This window comes from Anopheles cruzii, chromosome X, assembly GCF_943734635.1.
Source record: "Anopheles cruzii chromosome X, idAnoCruzAS_RS32_06, whole genome shotgun sequence".
In the NCBI taxonomy this organism is placed as follows: domain Eukaryota; kingdom Metazoa; phylum Arthropoda; class Insecta; order Diptera; family Culicidae; genus Anopheles; species Anopheles cruzii.
In genome coordinates, this window is record NC_069143.1 from 5752970 (window position 1) to 5773332 (window position 20363).

Sequence of the window (20363 nt, forward strand, 5' to 3'; positions counted from 1 at the left end):
ACGTAGAAAGTTTTTGGCGGCGAAAAGGATTCTGCATCAAGCACGAAGACTGCTGGTCTCAAGTTTTCGGGTCTAGACACGTTTATAATGCACACCCCACACGATGATCCGCACCAAAAATGGGGCTAACGATCACAAGTCACGAAAAGGTGGCATCATTTCACGCAGAACACAAACACACACGGAGGGCGTCGGCCCGTTTCCCGCAATCGGTGTCCTTTGATAGGAGGTGTTTTTGAGTTTGTGCTACCGGACCCGGAGCAAGAAAAGAACGATCGACCGAACCGAACATAACGACGCTACGATCAAGACTGGAAGTGTGAAATGCCGTTCCATCGCATCACATATCCTGATACCATTCTCAGCGTCGCATGCGCATATGAATGTAAGGTGACAATGTTCCCTAGGGGATCTCATTTAACCAGCTTTATTTCATGTTTTTTTTAACACACATCACAAATCTACGTACACATAAACGCACATAACTTTTTTATGTGTTATCCATGATTAACATGAAATGTGGTGCGTTTGAAAGAGGAAGAATTTACCTTTCAAGCTTTGTTACTAACTAATAGGGGGGGCTGCATTTTATGTTTTGAAAATTTTAAATCTCGTATTTTAACGTACTCAGGAGGATGCGGAGAACAAAGACACATTTATTCTTCACATATTATAACACTGTCGTTGCCAATATGTCTGCCGCTTGGTTGATGAGAGGGGAGTTACAACAATGCTAAAGTCTAACATTCCCATCCCTTGGGAATGTTGCTGCAGTGACATTCTATCTTGAAACATTCATGAAATCTAACAGCCCTATCTCCGGGAAATCCCTTGGTGTTGCTGCGTTCGATTACTGCTAGCGGGTTTCTTCAAACTTCAAACAATCATGAACAGGCAATACACATACGCATGTGCATTCTAATATGCAACGATTTATCTCTCTATGTATATTTTCTCGGCAAAGATCCGTTCTGGGGGTTTTTATTTGATCATTCCACGCACCATCTTGTTCTGATTCGGCGACAACCGCTGAGCGGTCTTAGCCTGCACCAGAGACAATGTTGATCTCTGATGCTTTCTGTAACGGTTCGTTTTTACGGGCGGGGTTGTGTGTACCGCGCCAACCCCGCAGTCACGCCGGTATCGGGAATCGAAACCATGGCCATGGTTGTGTGACAACCGATCCCGGCATTCGAGCCCAGGCCAGCTACGTAACAGCGACGAGCGTTATCAACTGTTCTATCAGCGGTGGTAAACCACGCACCATCTACAGGATGGACAGTGCTAATCCCTTGACAACCGGTGCTACCCGGCAATTAGATCACACTCAGTGGAAAAGATCGAGAACCGAATTCAAACGTCGTGCGAAATGTTAAACTAACGCTCACCTGAAGATACCGCGCGCTGGTCAATTTTTGCTTTGCGATTCAACAACTCTTTTATTAATCTCTTTCTTTCCCTCTCTCTTTCTCTCTCTATATATCTATCTCTCTGTCTTTCACTTTGTCTTTCTTCACCCTGCGATTCGCAGATAGGGATTGTGTCCGTTCGGATTACGGATCGTGCTTCCGGTGTTGACGTGCGCTTGTGGTGCCTTTTCCTGTGTCACTTTCCCTTTCCCGCAAGCTCTGGTTGTTCTGGCACAAGGCGCCCGAGAGCGCACCAGTAGCACTGAAACAAAAGAGGTATTATCGAGGAAAACACCTAGATCAGGAGCGCTTCCGGTTTCGCATCGAGAAAAGAAAGCCACTGCATTGCGGACGCCACATCGCGCGATCGAGTGGTTTTTAGAAAGGAAAGCGACGGTGACGGTCGTGGAGGATGAAACAGATCAATGTGTCCGTCGTGGGTCTTTCCGGGGTCGAGAAGGACAAAGGTCAGCTGGGCGTAGGCAAGTCCTGTCTCTGCAATCGATTCGTTCGCCCGAAAACGGACGATTATGCCATCGATCACATCTCGGTTCTGAGTCAGGTAAGTGTGTGCGCACAAGAACGCACCAAAGTGTGCGTGCCTGTCTGAGTTTTTGTTTAGCTAAGTACTAATATGACGTTCCTTCTCTATAACTTGGCGCAGTCGGACTTTAGTGGGCGCGTTGTGAACAACGATCACTTTCTCTACTGGGGAGAGGTGCGCAAAACATCCGACGAGGGCATCGAGTACAACTTCAGTGTGGCCGAACAGACCGAGTTCGTTGACGATGCCACTTTCCAGCCGTTCAAAGTTGGTAAAATGGAGCCATACATCAAGCGGTGCGCCGCGATTCGGCTCGCCTCACAGGAGAAGCTTAAGTACATCTGTAAAAACCAGCTCGGCATCGAACACGAATACGAGGAGGTGGTGCTACCGGAAGGGCGCTTCCTCGTCGACGGGTTCGTCTGCGTGTTTGACGTAAGCGTCGTACCGAACCGGACGGTCGAGAAGCAGATCGAGTTCGTGACGCAAATCATCGGCAACGTGCTGAAGAACAAGAAGCCGATCGTGTTGGTGACGACCAAGAACGACGATGCCAGCGAGCTGTACGTGCGCGAGGCGGAGAAAATATGCTCGCGCAAGGAGTATAAGGGCCAGATACTGCTGGTCGAAACGTCCGCGCACGAGAGCATCAATATCGACTTGGCATTCGTCGTACTAGCGCAGATGATCGACAAGGCGAAGCAACGCTCAAAGATCCCGTCATACGTAGAGGCCGCGCGGCAGCGGACCGATCTGCTGAACGCCAGCACCGAATACGTGACACGGCTGATACGGAACCAGATCACCGACCATCGGTCGATCTGGAGCAGCTCGTCGAAGAAGCTTTCCAATCACCGTGAATGGAGCGACTTTCTCGAGTTGTTCGGCCAGGAAGCTGGTCAGCGTATCTTTCGCCGGCATTTGAAAAAGCTGCGCGAGGACTACCAAGCGAAAAAACTTCAAAGCTACGTGGATTCGTTCACTTGCGTGCTGCAGGAGCTGCTGCCCGACATCAACAGCATCAACCTGGAACTGGATAGTTTCGGCGACTGGTCATCAATCCGCGGTTACTTCCGCAACCATATTGACTACGAGCAGTATTTTTTCGACGTGGTCGAACGAGGTGGCAGTTGGGCGGAGCTGAGTGACATGAGTGACGTCGAAGACGAAAACCGGATACCATTCGACATTCTCGACACGCCCGATGCCGAAACTGTCTTCAAGAACCACATGAACGCATTACAGCAAGAGCAGAAACGATTAGAGTGAGTAGCCAAGGATCCGTTCAATCGACGGGCATTAGTTGAGAGTAGTGCTCGCGTGTTGCCTTTGTTTTTTCTACTATTGTTTTGCAGTTTGAAAAGAGAGTTCCTTCGTGAGTCTTAAGTTTGGACTTATTGTTACGTTTTCGGCTGCTGTGGGTTTCTCTTCATAATGATGTTCACTTTTGAGTTAATGTAATTGGTTTCATATTTAATCAACAAAAGTTTCCTAACGTATTGACGATAATTTTTGAGCTTCATTCAAAAAGCGCACTGGTTCTAATGCATTGATAGTTTAATAATTACATCAAGCAAAATTAATTCATATTAAGTATTTATATGGTGCACAACAGAATGGAGGAGTTCTTTCTTTTTTTTGTACTCTTTTCGAGCTTTTCCGCTGGCTCCATTAAAGATTTGTTCCAGTTTTGTGTATATTTTGTGCTAGACGATTACTCTCGCTCCAGGGGGCTCCAATAGTAAAGTGCGTGTTATATGCGCATCAGTGTAATGGATTTCATGATTCTCTAACCTAACATTCTCGTGTTTATACTTTTTTTCTATTCCTGTTTTTTGCTATCTTTGCTTGCGTATTGTGGTTTTAAACGTAAAACGTAAACTCACTGCTTGCACACACACTCCGTTAACCATTGTGGCCGCGCGCACATTTGTGTGTGTTTGGGGTGTGATTTCGTGTGCGTTTGTGTATATGCCTACAACAGGATGCCAAAGAGGTGAATTGAAAGTTCCAACAATACCATCCCTTCATTCGACGTGTCCCGCACCCGTTTCCCATTACATAATTTACAGCAAAGGCAACGATCCTGCCCGGATCCAGATTGTCCTGGCTGGTCATATTTTATTTCATCCATCCAACCTCATATTTTGTGCTCTCGAAATTAATTACCCGTGTGTGTTTCCCCTTGCTTTCTTTCGCTCTGGCCCGGCCAATGAACCCTCGTCAGATGGAAGAAACAGTTCAAGAAGCTGTTGGAGGAAACTGGCTATGTGACGCCCGGCAAACAGCTTTCAGAGGTGCGCGTTCTATTTATGGGGCGCGAGTGCTTCGAAGCACTGTCTGAGCACGACTGCCAACAAATCTACGACAACCACCAGCGAGAGCTGATTGAGACTGCGAAACACAACTTCCAGGAGCTTCTGATGGAGCATGCTGATCTATTCTACCACTTTAAAAACATCGAACCGTCTGGCACGATCACTCAGAACGACATCAAGGAGATCACGGACGTTCTGCAGGAGGATCTACGGTATAAAATGCTCGATCGACTTGACCAGGACCGAAAGTTAATGTTGTTTCAGCATCTCGGCTTCGTACACTGTCCAATCCGCGAGCACTGTCCCGCTTTTCCGAATTGCGTCGATGCACTTATAGAGCGGATATTGATCGCCAACCAAAAGTAAGCAATACACGTCACCCACATTTTTTCCTTAACCTTCCTACTTACTTTGGTCGTTTTTCTGCCATCTTTTCAGTGCGCCGAATCCGCGATTCGCCCAAAAGGATGGGCAGTTGCAGTTAAATCTGATCGTGATCGGGCTCGATTACATAGCGGCCGACTTTATCGACAAAATACACCAGAACTGCAATGACAATGGCGAGTACATCGTCGATGGGCAAGTGTACGGCCTGAACATCGAAACGATCAATCGTGATAACGATTCATTCTCGTTCGAACTGCAATCTAAGGGATTGTTTTGTTGCTACTCGAACCGCACCACGTTACAGTACGTGTACGAAGTGCTTGACCGACTATTGGCCGACAGTCTTGACTTCAAGGACAGCGTCAGCAATCTGCACATCGTTTTCATGAGCGATGATAAAAACGAGCAAAGCACGCTGCACCAGCTGCAGACAGACGGTCAGTCACTGGCCGAGAAGTTGCACTGTGTATTCATCGACGAGAACGAATTCTTTGTGTCACAGCAGCAAAGCAAGTTCATCGACACCACACTCAACAGTGTGATCGACTCGATACCGTTCGAGGATCTTCGGTACGGGCTTACGCTGCACGATCTTCCCGACCTGCGGTTGATTTTATGTTTGTTTTGTGGTGATCCATTCTCATTCGAGAACCTACTCAGCTCGCTGATGCTCGAGCAGTCCTGCATCAGCGCGGGCGAGCGTAACATCATCTTCGAGATGTTTCTCGGCGACTCAAAGCGACGCGTAGAGCTGATCCTATCCTCCTACCACGGCGCCAACGCGTTTCGCGACGATCTCATCCACGGCTTCATTCTGCTTTACTCGAGCAAGCGCAAAGCGTCCCTGTCGACGCTGAGCGCGTTTTCGCTCAACATCCCCAATCTGCCGATGCAGATTGTGGCGGTTGCCGAGCAAGGAGGCGTGAACGCATTTTTTAACAACGACCTGTCGCAGCTGCTGATTACAGAGGGAAACGCAATCGCCGACAAGTTGCGGGCCCACTTTGCAACCGGGTCGGACGACGAGGGTCTGTTTCGGTTCGCCGCATTTGCACCGTTCCTTAAAGAGGCATGGGACAAGAAGCCAGAAATTGAGCATGCGTTTAATATGGAGGAACCGCTAACTATCGATTCGGGTGAGGGCACAATGGAACACTCCATGCACCATCACCACCATCCACACCAACAGCAGCAAACGCAGCAGGCGCAACAACAGTCCCAGGTTCCGCAACCACCGCCACGCTACGAGAGCTACCTCATCAATGGGTCAGCGACGACCTATCGTAGCGGGCATCAGCATGGCCACTCGGTTCACGGCCAGCAGTCCGGCCACCATGGCCAGCAGCAGAAAATGTCACAGCAACTTTTCGACAATCGCTCGATCAACTCTTTCGACGATCTCGACAGTCTCAAGCAGCAAGAGCAGCACCAGCAGCTGCACGTCGCACAGCAGTTGCACGGTCAGCAACAGCAGCAGTACAATAACATGTACTATTACGAGGACAGCAGTGAGTTCGACAAGGGTGGCAGCAATCAAGGCTTCCAGATCTATCCACCGCCGACGACGCCTCCGGAGCCGGCTCCTCCCGACCATCTACTGACACCGTCATCCATACTGCGCCAACTGAAGGCAAATACCGTGTCGCAGTCTCAGTCAAGTTTGGAGGAGATCAACTGTAAGTATTGCCTCTTCTATAGTCATGAACATCTTCAGGCCCGCATCGATTTTACAGGAAGAGGCATCAATGAAAATCTCTAGGTTCATGTCTTCATCGTCTTTCTATCCTTCAGAAATCCTTTCTGCAAACATTTTCTTTGGCTTTCTTGAACTTGCTAAGTTGAAAATGACTGTTTTTTTGACTATTGTTTCTAATTATGTCATTGTTTTCTTTCCCTTGCCATACTTCAGGCAAATGTAACCTTCTTTCCCTCGCGGTAGTTTTAACCAACATGTTTCTAATCTTTTCTTAACCTGTGACAACTTGTCTGCTGTTCGTTTCCATCCTCATCATCTTCGTCGTCTCCGGTTCGTCCGTCGCCGTCTACGCCGTCGCGTCATCTTTCGCGGGGACAAAACAGCCGACGTCAGTGGATCCAAGGATTCGATCAACACCTACGATTCAGGTTTATACACCTATTCACGAATTTCCAAGCGTGCTGTAGCTTTCTTCCAGTGCCAAAAAGTCGATGTTAACTGTTTTATGCATTCAACAGTATTTTCTTCATTTAACGTTTAACATATTCCTTGCACGGTTGGCCTTTCACTTTGTTGCTACTCCATTTTGTCCTTCCTGCTGCGGTACTGCAAGGTACAGCAATCGTTTTTTTTTTTGTAAAAATACTTAGAAAGCTAACTTGGGAAGTAAGATACAAAAATGTTCACTTATGCTTACAGTTTGGTGCATGTCAAATAGTTGTCTGGTTTTCCGTAGCATCTTTTCCTTTCTTAATAACTAAATTATGTTTAGTAAAAAAGCATTGAATTCGTAATATTTTTTTGTGCTTGTCTATGTATTCTCGTTGCATGCATCTTTCGTGTTTCGCAATATTGTTTGTTTGACTTCAAGCCAAATATATATCTATATATAGATCAAACTCAACTCTCTCACAGGCTGGTTAGATGACGGATTTCTTATACCGAAGCAAGATAACAAGCAAAGTGAGGACTTGTGGAAAAACGTAAATGCTCACCACGCATTCACGACTGGGCGCCGCCCTAACCAATCGTCATTTGCAAGAAAAGTACGGCCCAAAGGACCGAGCCAAACCCTAAAGCAGCCGGGAAAACTAAACCTGAAAAGTTTCGCCATCGTCAACGAGGCGATCGCTCGTATGAATGTTGGTGGCGCTGGTGGTGGTGGATGTGATAGTGGTGGAGGATCTGGAGAAGGTCCTGGAGCCGGCACGATGACAGAAAAAGAAAAAAAGAAAAAGGCAAAAAAATTGCTGCAACAGCAACAACAGCAGCTCGAGCATGCTCCGTTAGCCGCGCCGGAGGACGACAGCGAAGAGTACGAGGACGAGGCCGGCTATGAACAGATCAATGACGCGTTCAGTGACGCGGTGAACAATGTGGCGAGTCAATTATTTACGACGTTCTCGGGTGGTGGTGCGAGTCGCGCCTCGGACGGAACGGGCCCGGGTGGTCACGAGTTAACTACCAATAAAAACAAGCTGCGCCAGCGGCGAGAGAAGGAGCAGAGTAAGTACCGATGATTTTTATTTAGTTTTGAACATTGAAACATTGGAACAAACAAAAAGTAAATTAATAAATAACGATCGATTTGCGATTGTTTACCCACAGTATTCAACATTCCTGAGTATTCGGACTCGGAGAGCGATTCCAGCTCGCTGGAGCACAAACGTTCCACGGACGGTTACTCAAAGATAAATCGGAAAGCACAATCACATAAACGGCACCGCAAAAAGCGCACTGCTATACCGGTGCAACCACCGAAAATACCGATCGGCCCGTTCGGATCATCGACAAGTACGGTCGGTGAAGGTACGGCTTGTGGTGGTGGACTGACGCTTGGCACAACTAGCGGTGGCGGTGCTCCACTTGGGACATCCCTCGTCGGTATGCCGATGATGTACCAGAAGCTAAAGAATGAGAAAAACATCGAAAAGCAGGACCAAGATGAATCCAGCGTCGACGTTTCTTCCCCACGTGACAACAACTCTCCAATCGTAAGCAAACGATCCAACGAATTAAAACTACAGAATAAGTAATTCTTTTTTTGAATCTTATCAATTCTGTCGTACTTTCTTCTTTCTCACAAACACACGTGGGCAACAGTTCGGAGTGTTACCAAAGTCTGGTGAGCGCGAGAAGCTAATCCCAAAGCACAAGAACTGGTTTGGTAAAGAGATCGACTCGAGCAGTAAAGCCAGCAGTAAGGAGTCGCGAGATGCACGTAGCACTACGAAAGCAAATGCTAAAGGCTCGAAAAATGCGACAGTAGCGGCCCAACCTTCACTATCTAGCTTCAAGCAGTCGGACAAGAACCTGGTGCCATTGTTCGTAGAAAAATGCGTCAAATTTATTGAACAGGAAGGTCTCGATTCCGAAGGGATTTATCGCGTGCCCGGCAACCGAACGCATGTCGATTTGCTTTACCAGAAATTTGAAGAAGGTAAGGCATTGGATAATGCAAAATAGCCTCGCAAGGCAATGATGACTGTTCGTTTAAGCAGCCCCAATGGGCAAGCGAACGAAAAAAAGGCCTATTAAACATTGGCCGTGACGATATTAGTTCTAGTGGCATTAGGCACTAGAACTCGCATAATATGTTGAAATGTCTGCAGAATCAAACGTATGTGTGTTTTTATTGCTATTTTTGCTTATATCTTCCAGAAGTGAACGTCGACATCGAGATTTTGGACATTCCGGTAAACGCCGTTGCTACGGCACTGAAGGATTTCTTCGCCAAGCGCCTGCCGGCCCTCTTTAGTGCGGAAATAATGAGTGAGTTGGAAGAAATCGCTGGTTCACGACCTTTGCAGTCAATCACCAGCCTCAACATGGAGGTGAAAACCGACCGAAGCTGCCGATTGATTGCGTTGCGTGGCCTTCTGAATAAGCTGCCGCCGAGCAACTTCGCGATACTCAGTTTTATTTTTCAGCATTTTGTGAGGTTTGTCTGCTTTTTTACTAACCTGTTACCATCTATGCATTCTCATATTTGAATTGTATCTCTCTCTTTTCCCCCTCCCCTCCTTTCGCTTTCTTTCTCTCGCAAATACCTGTAGGGTATCTGAGAACTCGAAATTAAACAGTATGGACAGTAAGAACCTGGCGATATGCTGGTGGCCGACGCTGCTGCCGATTGAGTTCACCGACATGATGCGTTTTGAAACGATGCGCCCTTATCTGGAAGACATTGTTCAAACGATGATTGATCAGTTTCCCTTTCTGTTTTGCGGCGAAGAAGCGTTCGTGATGGTTTGATGCGCATAAAGGATGGCACGGTGGTGGATGAAAATGGAGTAGTGAGGTAAATTTGAAGGGATTACTTAACACACAAACATTAAAACACAAACACAAACAAAAATATAGTTATCTCAGCTTTTTGCCCGTGCCCATGCTCCTTCCTAATTACACGCTATCGCTCCTTTAATGCGGGTATGTGCGTGTTTATAATACAGCTTTAACAACCGCAGGTTAGTAATGAATTAGAAAATAATGATTATAGTTTTTCCCGGAGTCATTCGAATCCAGCGAGAACAGGAAAACTAAACAAATGTCGTCCATTTCTCCCGCCTCCATCACCACGTTTTATGTTTGGAGGCTAAGCTGTAAATGTTTGCCGGCGTTTCAGGAAACAAAGCAAATTAAGTACGTCGTGGAAATGCAAAAGATATCAACAAAAACAGAACAATTGAAAGTAATATTCTAATAAACATCCGGTAAAAACGTCTCTCGAAGACAACGCATTTCAACACAGAACGCCCTCCAATACTTCGTTGAGCTTTCGCTTTTATTCAACCTGTTAGACTTCCAAACCAATTCGATGACAGCAAGTCCGCAAAAGACAAAGAAGACAAGAAGAAAAAAAGAACCACACACCAACTCAACCCATGTAGCATTAGATAGGAATAGATAATGCACCAATTTCCCATTGCAGATTTACCGTACGCATAGTGAAGGCGTTTACTGCACGCATATTTGGATTGTTGGAAAACGACGGCACACCGCCCTCCCACCCCACGACTTTGCCTCTTGTCACCAACATATTATACATAGTAACCACCACATACAGACGAAAGGAAGAAATAGATAAGCAGACAGGAGTTTCTTTTCCATTTTCAATGTGACAGGTACATATTCTGCTTGCCTAGAATCTGTGACAAGTTTGTGTAAAATGATTTCATGTGTGCACAGTATTGACTATTCAAATATTACCCATAAAATCTTTGTATCGTTATACACTCGAGGATAGATGAGAGATGCAAGGCAAATTTTCGCAGAGAGCTGACGAAATGGAGTGACCCCATCAATTCATTTCATAGACTGTCTCATCGTTTCAATTGTATCACGGCACTTGTTGCGTGCAACTTTTCCAGAGGTGAGATGATATCTGCCAATATTGGAGAACGAGTGAAACAGTGAATATGTTTTGCCCTTTCTTTGCCATGGGTAATACCCACCCAATAGTATCTTTTGATTGATAATACGTACAAAGCAGTATAATGCTGTACACGACGACTTGGCTTAAGGAACATTCGCGCATGAGAAGTGTGATAAAATCCTAACTAAATGCCACAGCTATTAAGTACCGATTGCTTTTGGCTTTCTGAAGTGAACGGCCTATTACTTTTCTTAGGGCGCAAGAACGAACCATGGAGTAAAATATAAAAACAAAAAGCACACACACACACACACACACACCACAATTCCGAAAAATCATTCTACTGAAAAGAAATAACAAAAATACATGTTGGAGTATTTTTTCTCCCCAAGTATTTATTTGTCGTTTGTCTGTTGCCCACAGATAAGAAAAGTATAAAGGGAAAGATGATAGTAGAAATACAGGGTGCGTAATCACGACAGGAGATATTTAAATGTAGGATAACTCCGCCGTTTTTAGTCGATTTTAGTAAATGAACAAGATTTTTTAAGGGTATAGAATGCCGTTTATTGATAATTCACTCAGAATACAATGTCGTTCATATGACCGCGTCTATTAAACACAAAAAAAGCGGCCTTTTTGGGCATTTTTAATTGTATTTCACAACATTTCGGGCGTAGTAGCAGCAATTTCCGCTGTGATGTTAGCTTTCAGTTCTGCAATGCTCTTCGGTTTGCTTGCACATGTACACCTTACTGTTCAAATAGCCCCACAGAAAAAAGTCAGAAGAAATTCGGCAACAATAAGCACGCACAGTTTTCACAGTTGAACGATTATTTTCAATGTAGAGCGCTACAATTTCAGCCCGCTTTTGACGTAAATCGATCTATGACTAAAACGGCATAGGCTTTCAGAATCTGGCTTTTTTGTCAAAACCGACTGGCAAGTGGCGGAGTAATTTAACCATTGAATATCTCCTATCATGATTACGCGCCCTGTATAAAGACAGAAAGGAGATTAAATATTGGAAGGCGTATTAGGTTGTCGTATATTTAATTACGCAATATTTTTGAAAACGTAACAGAGGATCCGGAAAAGATAGGAAAAAGCTGCAAATCTTATTGCTATTCGAATAATGCCCTGCCACATAAAATTAAAAAAAAAAACAAAACAACAAAACAATGACAACAGCAAGAAAAGAGTTCGTGTTGATAGTTCCTTCAAGAAGAAGGAAAGCGAGCAGTCGGTAGGTGCTATGGAAAACTAAAATAGGTGAAGGTAAAGTAGATGAGGAAAATAAGAAAAAACATGTGTATTGCGTGTCCGGTGCAGTAGTAGCAATCGCACACAAGTCCCTTTCGTATTATATGTCTATTGATACCGCAGCAGTTATTATATTTTTTTTTGCATCGGCTTCTTGGTGACTACATGCATTTCCAATCTTTAAAAAAACGAAACTATTAGAAGCAGTTCCAATGGAATCGTGCAATGCAAAGCAGACCGTGTCCTGTTTTACCTAATGAAGAAACATAGTCAATTGAGCAATACAATTTTTCGTGCAGCATAGCCAATTACGGATTGCCAAAAAAGGCTTCCGCGATGTAGACAAATGATTAAACCATCATCGCAATGGTATCAACCCCATTAAAAAAAATTAAATGCGCCGTCGCAAAATGACATGTTTTGGCAATGAAAATGAATGGTTTGGCAATGGAAATGTTTTGGCAATCTATAATTGCCCCCGCCCTAAAAAACGAACCGTTACATAGAGCATCAGAGATTAACATGCTCTCTGGTGCAGGATAAGACCGCTTAGCGGTTGTTCCCGAAGAAGAAGAAGAAGAAGAAGAAGAAGAAGATAATTGGCCAAGCTGCACGAAAAATGATATTGCTTTGACTTTCGAACAAACTACCGATAATGCTACCGATACAAAAAACGACCTGTAAACAAATATGTGGTGATAAAAACGAAACTATTAATTAATGTCTTGTAATATAATTTTATTCTAGCATTATGCTTACGCTTCTGTTAACTCTTAAAACGGATGTCCAGTGAAAGCTGCAGACGTGTAGAAGCAAGACATGCGTTCATTATTCCAAACTTAAACAAATATCGTGGATTCTTTCGGGTTTGCGTGTAGAAAAACCAGAAAAAAATACACAAAAACATGTTGAAAATGTTTTTTTGTACTTTGCATTCTTTCATTTGCGTAATTCGCGGAACCTTACTGCGGTGGTAAGACAATGCGTTTCGTGCATTTTTATAAAGCGTAAGATGCACGTTTTTCATTCGCATGATGTTTTATAATGGCATGTTATGTTTGCCTTTGCCGTGCGGAGAAAATGCAATTCTTGTGACTTTTAAAATACACACACACGCGAGTGATGAAAACAATCGGGGAAAGCAGACCGATCTTGCGCTGTTGCGGCGCGAGACGTCCAGCATTCAATGTGTAAATTAACTATATAATGGCAACAAACAGCTCACAGCGTCAAACGAGAAGTGAAAAAAGAAGGAAAAACCAATCGCCCTCCGGAGCTAGATTTCTAAACCTAGAGCATCACTAAACATTGGTGTATAAGTATAAAACAACAGTTAAACACTGCAGCAAGCAAACACAAGAAAGCACAAACATAAATCATGTATTGGCTTTTTTAACTATTTCGCACTGGTATTCTCTTTCTATTCATCGTGCTGTTGACTGTACCTTGTGCGTGTGTATGCCTCATTCAAGCGCAAGCAAAGCAGAGAAACGATTTGATAAACAAAGTGACTGCACTGCGTACATGCTAGGTGAAAAAGAAGTCGAAAGAAGGAGCCGTGACTTTGAATCTTGCTAGATACCACTATGCACTACCATTTTACTCTCTTCCTCGCTTTTTCCATCCTATGGACCGTGCGCTGTGTGATTGGTCATCAGACGTCTTAGGCAGCCGCGATCGCGTTGGAAACACCGTTGGAACGTTGAGTCGAAAGAGCCACTGACCGTTTGGAAAGCGATCGAATAAATTAGATAAGAAACCGATGTGATCCGACGGAAGATGAGAACTATTTTAAAGCTTAAACAATACTCAATTATATTTTAAAACACAATGAAATGTCCACAATTGTATGTGCAGTCTCTGTGTCCAAAATGTGTCGACATGAAGATGTAATAAAAATCAACGAAAAGAAATGCAAAACGACTTATCACTAGATGACCAAGGTAAAACTTACCTACTAACATACTTACTATCTTTCTTACTTATCCGGCTACAACCGCCGAGCGGTCTTGGCTTGCATCAAACATCTCTTCCAACGCTCGCGGTCAAGCGCCTTCGTCCTCCACATCATATTCCCGTCCGTTTTGGCGCCTCTATTGACGCACTCCCGCCATCTTCTTACCGCAGATTTCCAACCTCCAACGGGTACCTGACCGGAATACTACCCAAGTTTAAACACAGGTTTTGTAAATAGATGTACATTTTTATTCCTTTTCTTGTTTATTCGTATAATGCAGAACCTTGAAGAAGTTTAGTGTTTTCCTACCACGTAGCAGAAAAGTTGTAAACGCAATTCTTGTTGAATTAGAATGTTTCGATAGATTTAAAGGCACATCGCTTATCGCCGGGTATCATCGTAGTCGTTGCCACTACATTAGTCAATCAAATATGGACTATCGAGAGCTCCGAGACCGGCAGCCACACCGCCTTCGTTGACTGTTGAAAGCTTCGTACGGAGCATGTGGCCTACCTGTTTGTTGTACAGTACTTTATCCTTGGTTCTGTGAACGACAACATTGATGTGTGAGTGTCTAAAATGTATCGTGCTCCGGTAGCGTAGAACTGACCCGATAATGGCGCCGAAAATACCGAGCTCGGAAACTAGTTGCACCAAGGGCGGAGGGTTAGGTCCGTTTGGGCGGATTATATAGCCGGTCGAAAGCGGCGGAAAAATACGTTCCATCAGTATCCAGGCGGAGCGTTCTTCGCCCTCCATCGCCGCGAGTGTAGCCGGAATGTCTGTCCCGTAGACGTTGTTACCACCACCTTCTCTCTGTGGTTTCAACACGTATCGCTCGGGATTCTCCAGTGCCAGACGCACCGCTGCATCACCCTCTTCGTCGAAATCAAGCGAATATAGCCCAGTGAAGATGTCGCGGATCGCTTCAATTTTCTCTTTCTCTTTAACGAACCGACGTAACACGTCTGGCTTGGCCAAGGCCTGTTGAATCTTCTTCGTGCCTGCGAGGTGATACTGAATCGACGGACACTTGATTGCACGCGACCGCTCGATCAGTAGCCGAGCAGCCCACTCGTTACCACTCGGATAGTGTCCCGGTTCGTAGCCTGCTCTGAAATACACGACGCTCGCTTCTCGCAGACCGTCAGTCAACAGTTGACCGGACGGGCCCAACGTGGCCTCTTGGTGTAGTTGAGTTAGCGTACGTCGGACAACGCCTACATGAGGGTACTTTTCTCGAATGTAAAATTCGTGAAGGCGCTGATCGCAAATGTTGTACGTAACGTTTTCGACAACGAATAGAATGTGTGATGTCGGGCAGTTCTGCAGCTTCCAGGCTTCCACCATTGCATCGCATAGTCCCGACAGGGCCATGTTTTCGGGTAGCTGCAAAAACCCGACACATATTGACAAAGGAAACGGAACGGCAAATAAGCAAAACCTAAAACGAGCTTCTACTTACATTCGCTACTTTATCCTGGTAGCCAAGCTCGTTGAGAATGTAGCTGATTTTTGAAGATGCCCCAGGACGAATGCACAATTTGGTTGTATCGCGTTTTTGTTGTATTATGTTTTGTTGCAAAACACAGTATGTTTGCAATATTGATGTAGTAAGTATTTTTTTCAATATTGATGAAGTAGAATAAACAAGGAATCATTAGATTAGTATGTGCTGCGTGGATTTCAAAAGTAGATAGTAATAGAACGGCCAAACAAAAGTGTTATATTAGATAAGGATAGTCTAACGGAAACAGGAAATAACACTTTGATAACAAATTAGTGAATGAAAAAGAAAAATTGCTGCGCAGAGACGATAAAAGCCGCTAAAATTTTGCGCATGTCTACGTGCGTGCAAAACACTAGATCACCAAAAAGTGTAAAATTTCGCAGATTTAGAAAGGATGTTGGAAATGGTTGTACTGTGAGAAATCGTTGTGATATCGAATGCATAAGCACACACACACACAAGCAGGTTTGCAGCTGCTTAATATCTACCGAAACATTATCTTTCAAAAGAAGAAACTACCTCTGTCAAAATAACCTCTACCTATATACCGAATTCCGTTATAAAGCATATGCACCTATTTCTGAAGACTACGTATAGGGTAATGTATGCAAAAGAAATAAATACATTTTCGAAGTGTTGTTTTTTAACTGGCTAAACTATTTCTGTACTGCCACGAAAAACTATCGTCAAAATGCTGATAAGACGAAAAAACGAACAAAAATAAACAGTAACTTTCACCAACTTTAGGGACATGGACTAAATTAACACGTGCGAAATTGATATTAGAAGATAGAAGATAATTTTAAGTATTACTAAAAATATTTAAAAGAAAATTTAAAATAAAAATAAATAGTTAGGGTTGAAATAGGCACGATAGAAAATAAAAGCGAAAAAAAGTGAATGAACAAAAGATAGGAAAAGACAGATAGACAAATAAAGTGAAAATTAGAGAAAGTGGAGAAGCTATATAATGTACCTATGCATCGGTTTTATGTTGGTAGAAATACCACCAAAGCTGGAGGCGATCGTATTTATTTCCACCTGCTTGATAGCTTCAGTTAAGTTGGGCAAATAGTCGGACCGGAGCAGTGCGAGCGTTACAGTCTGGAAAACGGCCAAATAAAAATAAATACGTAGTTGTACGATCCATGTCCATTGAGATGCTTCACCGCCACGGTAGTGCGGTCATACCAACAGGTATTTGTTTGCGATATTATCATCCGTCGTTCTGTTAACGAGTTTGCCCTGTACTACGAACACCGCCATGCTGCCAACGAGTTTGCCCTGCACTATGAACTCCGGTTACTCCGCATAAACATGAATAAATCACATCAAATTGAAAAACAAACATGGAGCGAAGCCCGTTCCTATTCATAATCACTTATGAACAAGAGCCAAATTTCGTTTGCAAACAGTGGGATTCAAGCCCGTTCATATAAATAAACTATCAAACGTAATGTCCATGACGTGTCCAGCACAACGGAGCTTAATTCAGCATTAAGTCCACACGGTCTATAAATGAACAAGCGCGGGCCTTGGCGCGGGAATGGCGCGTATCAACAAATATGAATAAGCAACTTATGCTGAAGCATTTCTATATGGTGAACATTTTAACAATTCTAACATTGCCTATAAAAACTCGATTCATTTTGCATCCGGGAGCCAAGACAAAAATATAAAATGGTTAAAAATAGGGGTCAAGAATCGGAGTAAACAACAAACAGCAAAGATTATCACGATAAAGCTACAAGTCAGTTTGGCGTTTGGCAAAGTGGCAACAAAACGCCATTAGTCTAGTTTTGCGTACTTTAATGTTTGCCTCGTAGTTTTAAATGATCAATGAGGGAAAAACATGCCTAGATAACGGACTGTGGCATGCGAGCGACATTACGAACTAGGCGCTAACTATAATGCATTAATGCACACAAAACGACGATATGAAAACCAAACCCAGAAAAGGTCAAACATTAGACACTAAGTACAAACATTAGACAATAATAAAGCTGGAGTTGGGGCGGCAAAATAAAAGACGTTTGCGTTTTTGGTATCATTTCCTTTTTTAACAATTTTTTTCTAAAACAAGTCAGGCCATGGCAGCTTCAAATATGTTTGATTAGTTATAAAATGTAACAAAAGAAAGCAAAAAACAAAGAAGGGTGAATGCGAAAAGTAATGTGAGAGGGAAGTGAAAAACCACATCGCGAACTATAGTCAATACGTTAACAAATGATAAATTGTAGCAGTAAAAACCTGTGCAGATATTTGCTTGAGGGTCCTAGATGGCCGAAACCGGACGCGATCGTGTTAATCTCCACCTGCTTCCAGCAGCAGTAAGCGTTAAACGGTCGCAGTCGTTCCCGGCATTCGTTGTCGCACCTTGTCTCCAGCATCAAGTCCGATCGAAGCAACCCAAGGCTAAGCGGCTGCCGGATTCAACCCCAGGGTTTCATTCATTCGCGGAAATTCGAGTGAGGAAAAGTTTTGTTGTGGTTGTTGAGTGTGTCAACGGTTTCAATGATTTAAATCGTTCGTATTGTTAACCACCGAGAAACAGTGTGAAAAGGAGTACATTTGAAAGGGGAAATCAGGGTGTATACTACTACCAATGGTTTTATTACGTTGCTCGACGCCCTTCGACGTCTACAAACTTCCAATATGCTGAACAATCTAATAAACAGGTCTTTACCAGTTGCTAAGCGTGACCCTACTAATCCTTGTTGAAGTTTTTAATTATTCCGTAAACACCATCAAATTACACATACCCTCCTTCACCAACAATGAGGTAATATAAAAGCTTCCGCGTGTTAATTTTAACCTTATCGGATTGACTGAATTCAACAAAACGACGAAATTTGGATGGAGATACTCGCAGCTACATATACCGGTTTGAAATGCGGTGTTGCACATCTAGCGAAAAAATATCCTTCCCACTTCCCCTTACCTGCGTAATCCCTTCCGCCAGCACCTTCCGATAAATACCGATCAACTCACGAGTGAACTCGTCCACTTGCTCCGTCGACTTAAGAGTGTCGAGCAAAAACTTGCTATCGTGCGCGACGGTATGGATAAGCTCATTCAACAGCGGCTGCAGACGGACTGCTTTCAGAAACTCCACACGCGGAAACGAGGACGGTGTTAGTACGAACGGAGCGAACTGCAGAGTCGGTACAACGGAGAAAAGAGAAATATTAGCTCCCAACTATTACATAATACGCACTAAATCGCACTTCCTTCCTACCTGCACTGCATCCGGATTAAAGTTTTGCTTCGAGCGCATCGCAGCCCCGTGCATTACAGCCCAATCCTTCGCCTTCTCGATCACATCGTTGAGCAGGACGTCATCCAACGGCAGCGGAACGCACGATTCGAGCGTCGATGTATTTACGTGGCTCATTTTGTTGAGGCTGCTATTTGTTAAATTTTGTCTTCCACTTTTTCACTCAAGTCATACACAGACTGCTGCAGCACACAGGCAGAAAGGCATGGACAACCGTTTCGTTTCTGATAAGATAACAGCGCAGCTTTCCAGTTACACTGCACACACGACACAACAAACTACCATCATGCTGAGCGCGATTAATTGTCAGTGAAGTGACAGTGAACGTCAATGAGTTAGCCGTACACTACCGAGACATGTTGGCTGATTGGTTCTTCGGTGAAATTGAAGCTGAAAACTTCGACGACAGCCACAATCGAAATTTTTTTCACCCCATCTTCGGAATCCCAACATTAGATGGACCAGTCTTCTGATTCGATTTACTTTCGATCACGTTGATTTTGGTTCCGTTCCTCTAAGATTAAAAGCAAAACCAATAGCCGAACAGTGGGCTGGCGTGGGCGGGCCTTAAAAATAAAAACAATTAGCAACAACGAAAGCCATCGTCAGCCTGACAATTTGTATTATATACAATTTGTTTATATATTCTGTATACAGCTTGCAGCCATCACCATGCAGTTGTGTTCCTGATGGGGAATACTGTTGCGGATGTCCGAAACAGTTTTATAACGAAGCTGGTGTTCTCCGATAGGTTATCGACTGGTCTTTCTGTAGAGCAGTTACGGATCCTCTGTCTTTAGGTAGGACAGTAAAGAGAACGACCGCAAACGTCATCATGCTGATGATAACCACCAGTAGCTCACACACACATTCGCTACGTGGTTTCGTTCGGCTCTATGTGTTTGTGTTCTCCTTCTTTGCTTGTTTCACATCGTACGAGTACATACACATACGTCGGTGTATTGTTTCGCGCTGGCTCTATGTTTGGCAAAAAACCCCATGAAACAGAGCGTGTGTAGCAAGCACAGAGAGTCAGTGCAGCGAAGAGTACTGAACAGATGGTTGATTGACCACTGTGCGCGTCCGATTAAACCGACGACCGACGCGCCGTGGCCTAAGGTAAAATTGAAACTGAGAAGGACAAGGATAAAAGTGAAGTGCCAACTTTGCCAACGCGATGCAAAATAATAAGGACTTACGGGCGGATGTGTGTGTTTGAATGCAAAAGAGAGAGAGCATAAGCCAATGTGAAGTGGTCAGCGGAGTGCAGGTATATTGACATAAAGTAAGGACAACTGGCAAAAATTAAGGAGTAGGGCAGTGAGGACAATAGAACAAAGTGAATCAATTCGAGAAGACTCATCCTTTCCATTGTTTCTGTGAAGGTTATCATTTGTTTGACGTCTGGAGTTTGTTGAAAAACAAAGTTGCTTGGAGTCTGAAAGGTATACGATTTCGTTCCGTGTATTTTTCATAAGTGGAACAGTGAGTGGCAATGTTGCTGCATCACACTACTACAATCGTAGGGTGTTGAAGCGTGTGTGGATGCATTGCCCGAACGCACAGGTTGTATGGCGGTGGTGGAGGGGGGGGGGGGGTTTGAAGAGATGTAGGTCAACTAGCTGAA

General features: G+C 44.1%; 2 protein-coding genes across 4 annotated transcripts; one reads left to right on the top strand and one right to left on the bottom strand.

Annotated features, from left to right (window-relative positions):
- Positions 1–1821: 1821 nt before the first annotated feature.
- Positions 1822–13856, top strand: LOC128272186 (rho GTPase-activating protein 190). The gene is made up of 11 exons (XM_053009945.1): positions 1822–1971; positions 2074–3218; positions 4181–4633; positions 4710–6334; positions 6738–6782; positions 7270–7860; positions 7963–8348; positions 8458–8794; positions 9016–9295; positions 9411–9655; positions 10286–13856. Exons 1-10 carry the CDS (start codon positions 1822–1824, stop codon positions 9607–9609), a joined length of 5211 nt encoding a protein of 1736 aa, XP_052865905.1. The 3' UTR covers positions 9610–9655; positions 10286–13856.
- Positions 13857–14196: 340 nt separating this feature from the next.
- Positions 14197–19713, bottom strand: LOC128273053 (glutathione synthetase-like). 3 transcript variants are annotated; one of them, XM_053010968.1, is made up of 7 exons: positions 19690–19713; positions 18698–19302; positions 18401–18613; positions 17710–17882; positions 15415–15457; positions 14560–15338; positions 14197–14493 (listed from the first exon to the last, which is right to left on the bottom strand). In XM_053010968.1, the coding sequence occupies exons 2-7, from the start codon at positions 18851–18853 to the stop codon at positions 14367–14369; spliced, it is 1491 nt and encodes a 496-aa protein (XP_052866928.1). In that variant the 5' UTR covers positions 18854–19302; positions 19690–19713; the 3' UTR covers positions 14197–14366. The 3 variants fall into 3 exon arrangements, with proteins under 3 accessions (XP_052866928.1, XP_052866936.1, XP_052866944.1); XM_053010976.1 differs by lacking the exon at positions 17710–17882 and adding an exon at positions 16436–16563 and having other exon boundaries at positions 19690–19706; XM_053010984.1 differs by lacking the exons at positions 14197–14493; positions 17710–17882 and having other exon boundaries at positions 15200–15338.
- Positions 19714–20363: the final 650 nt, after the last annotated feature.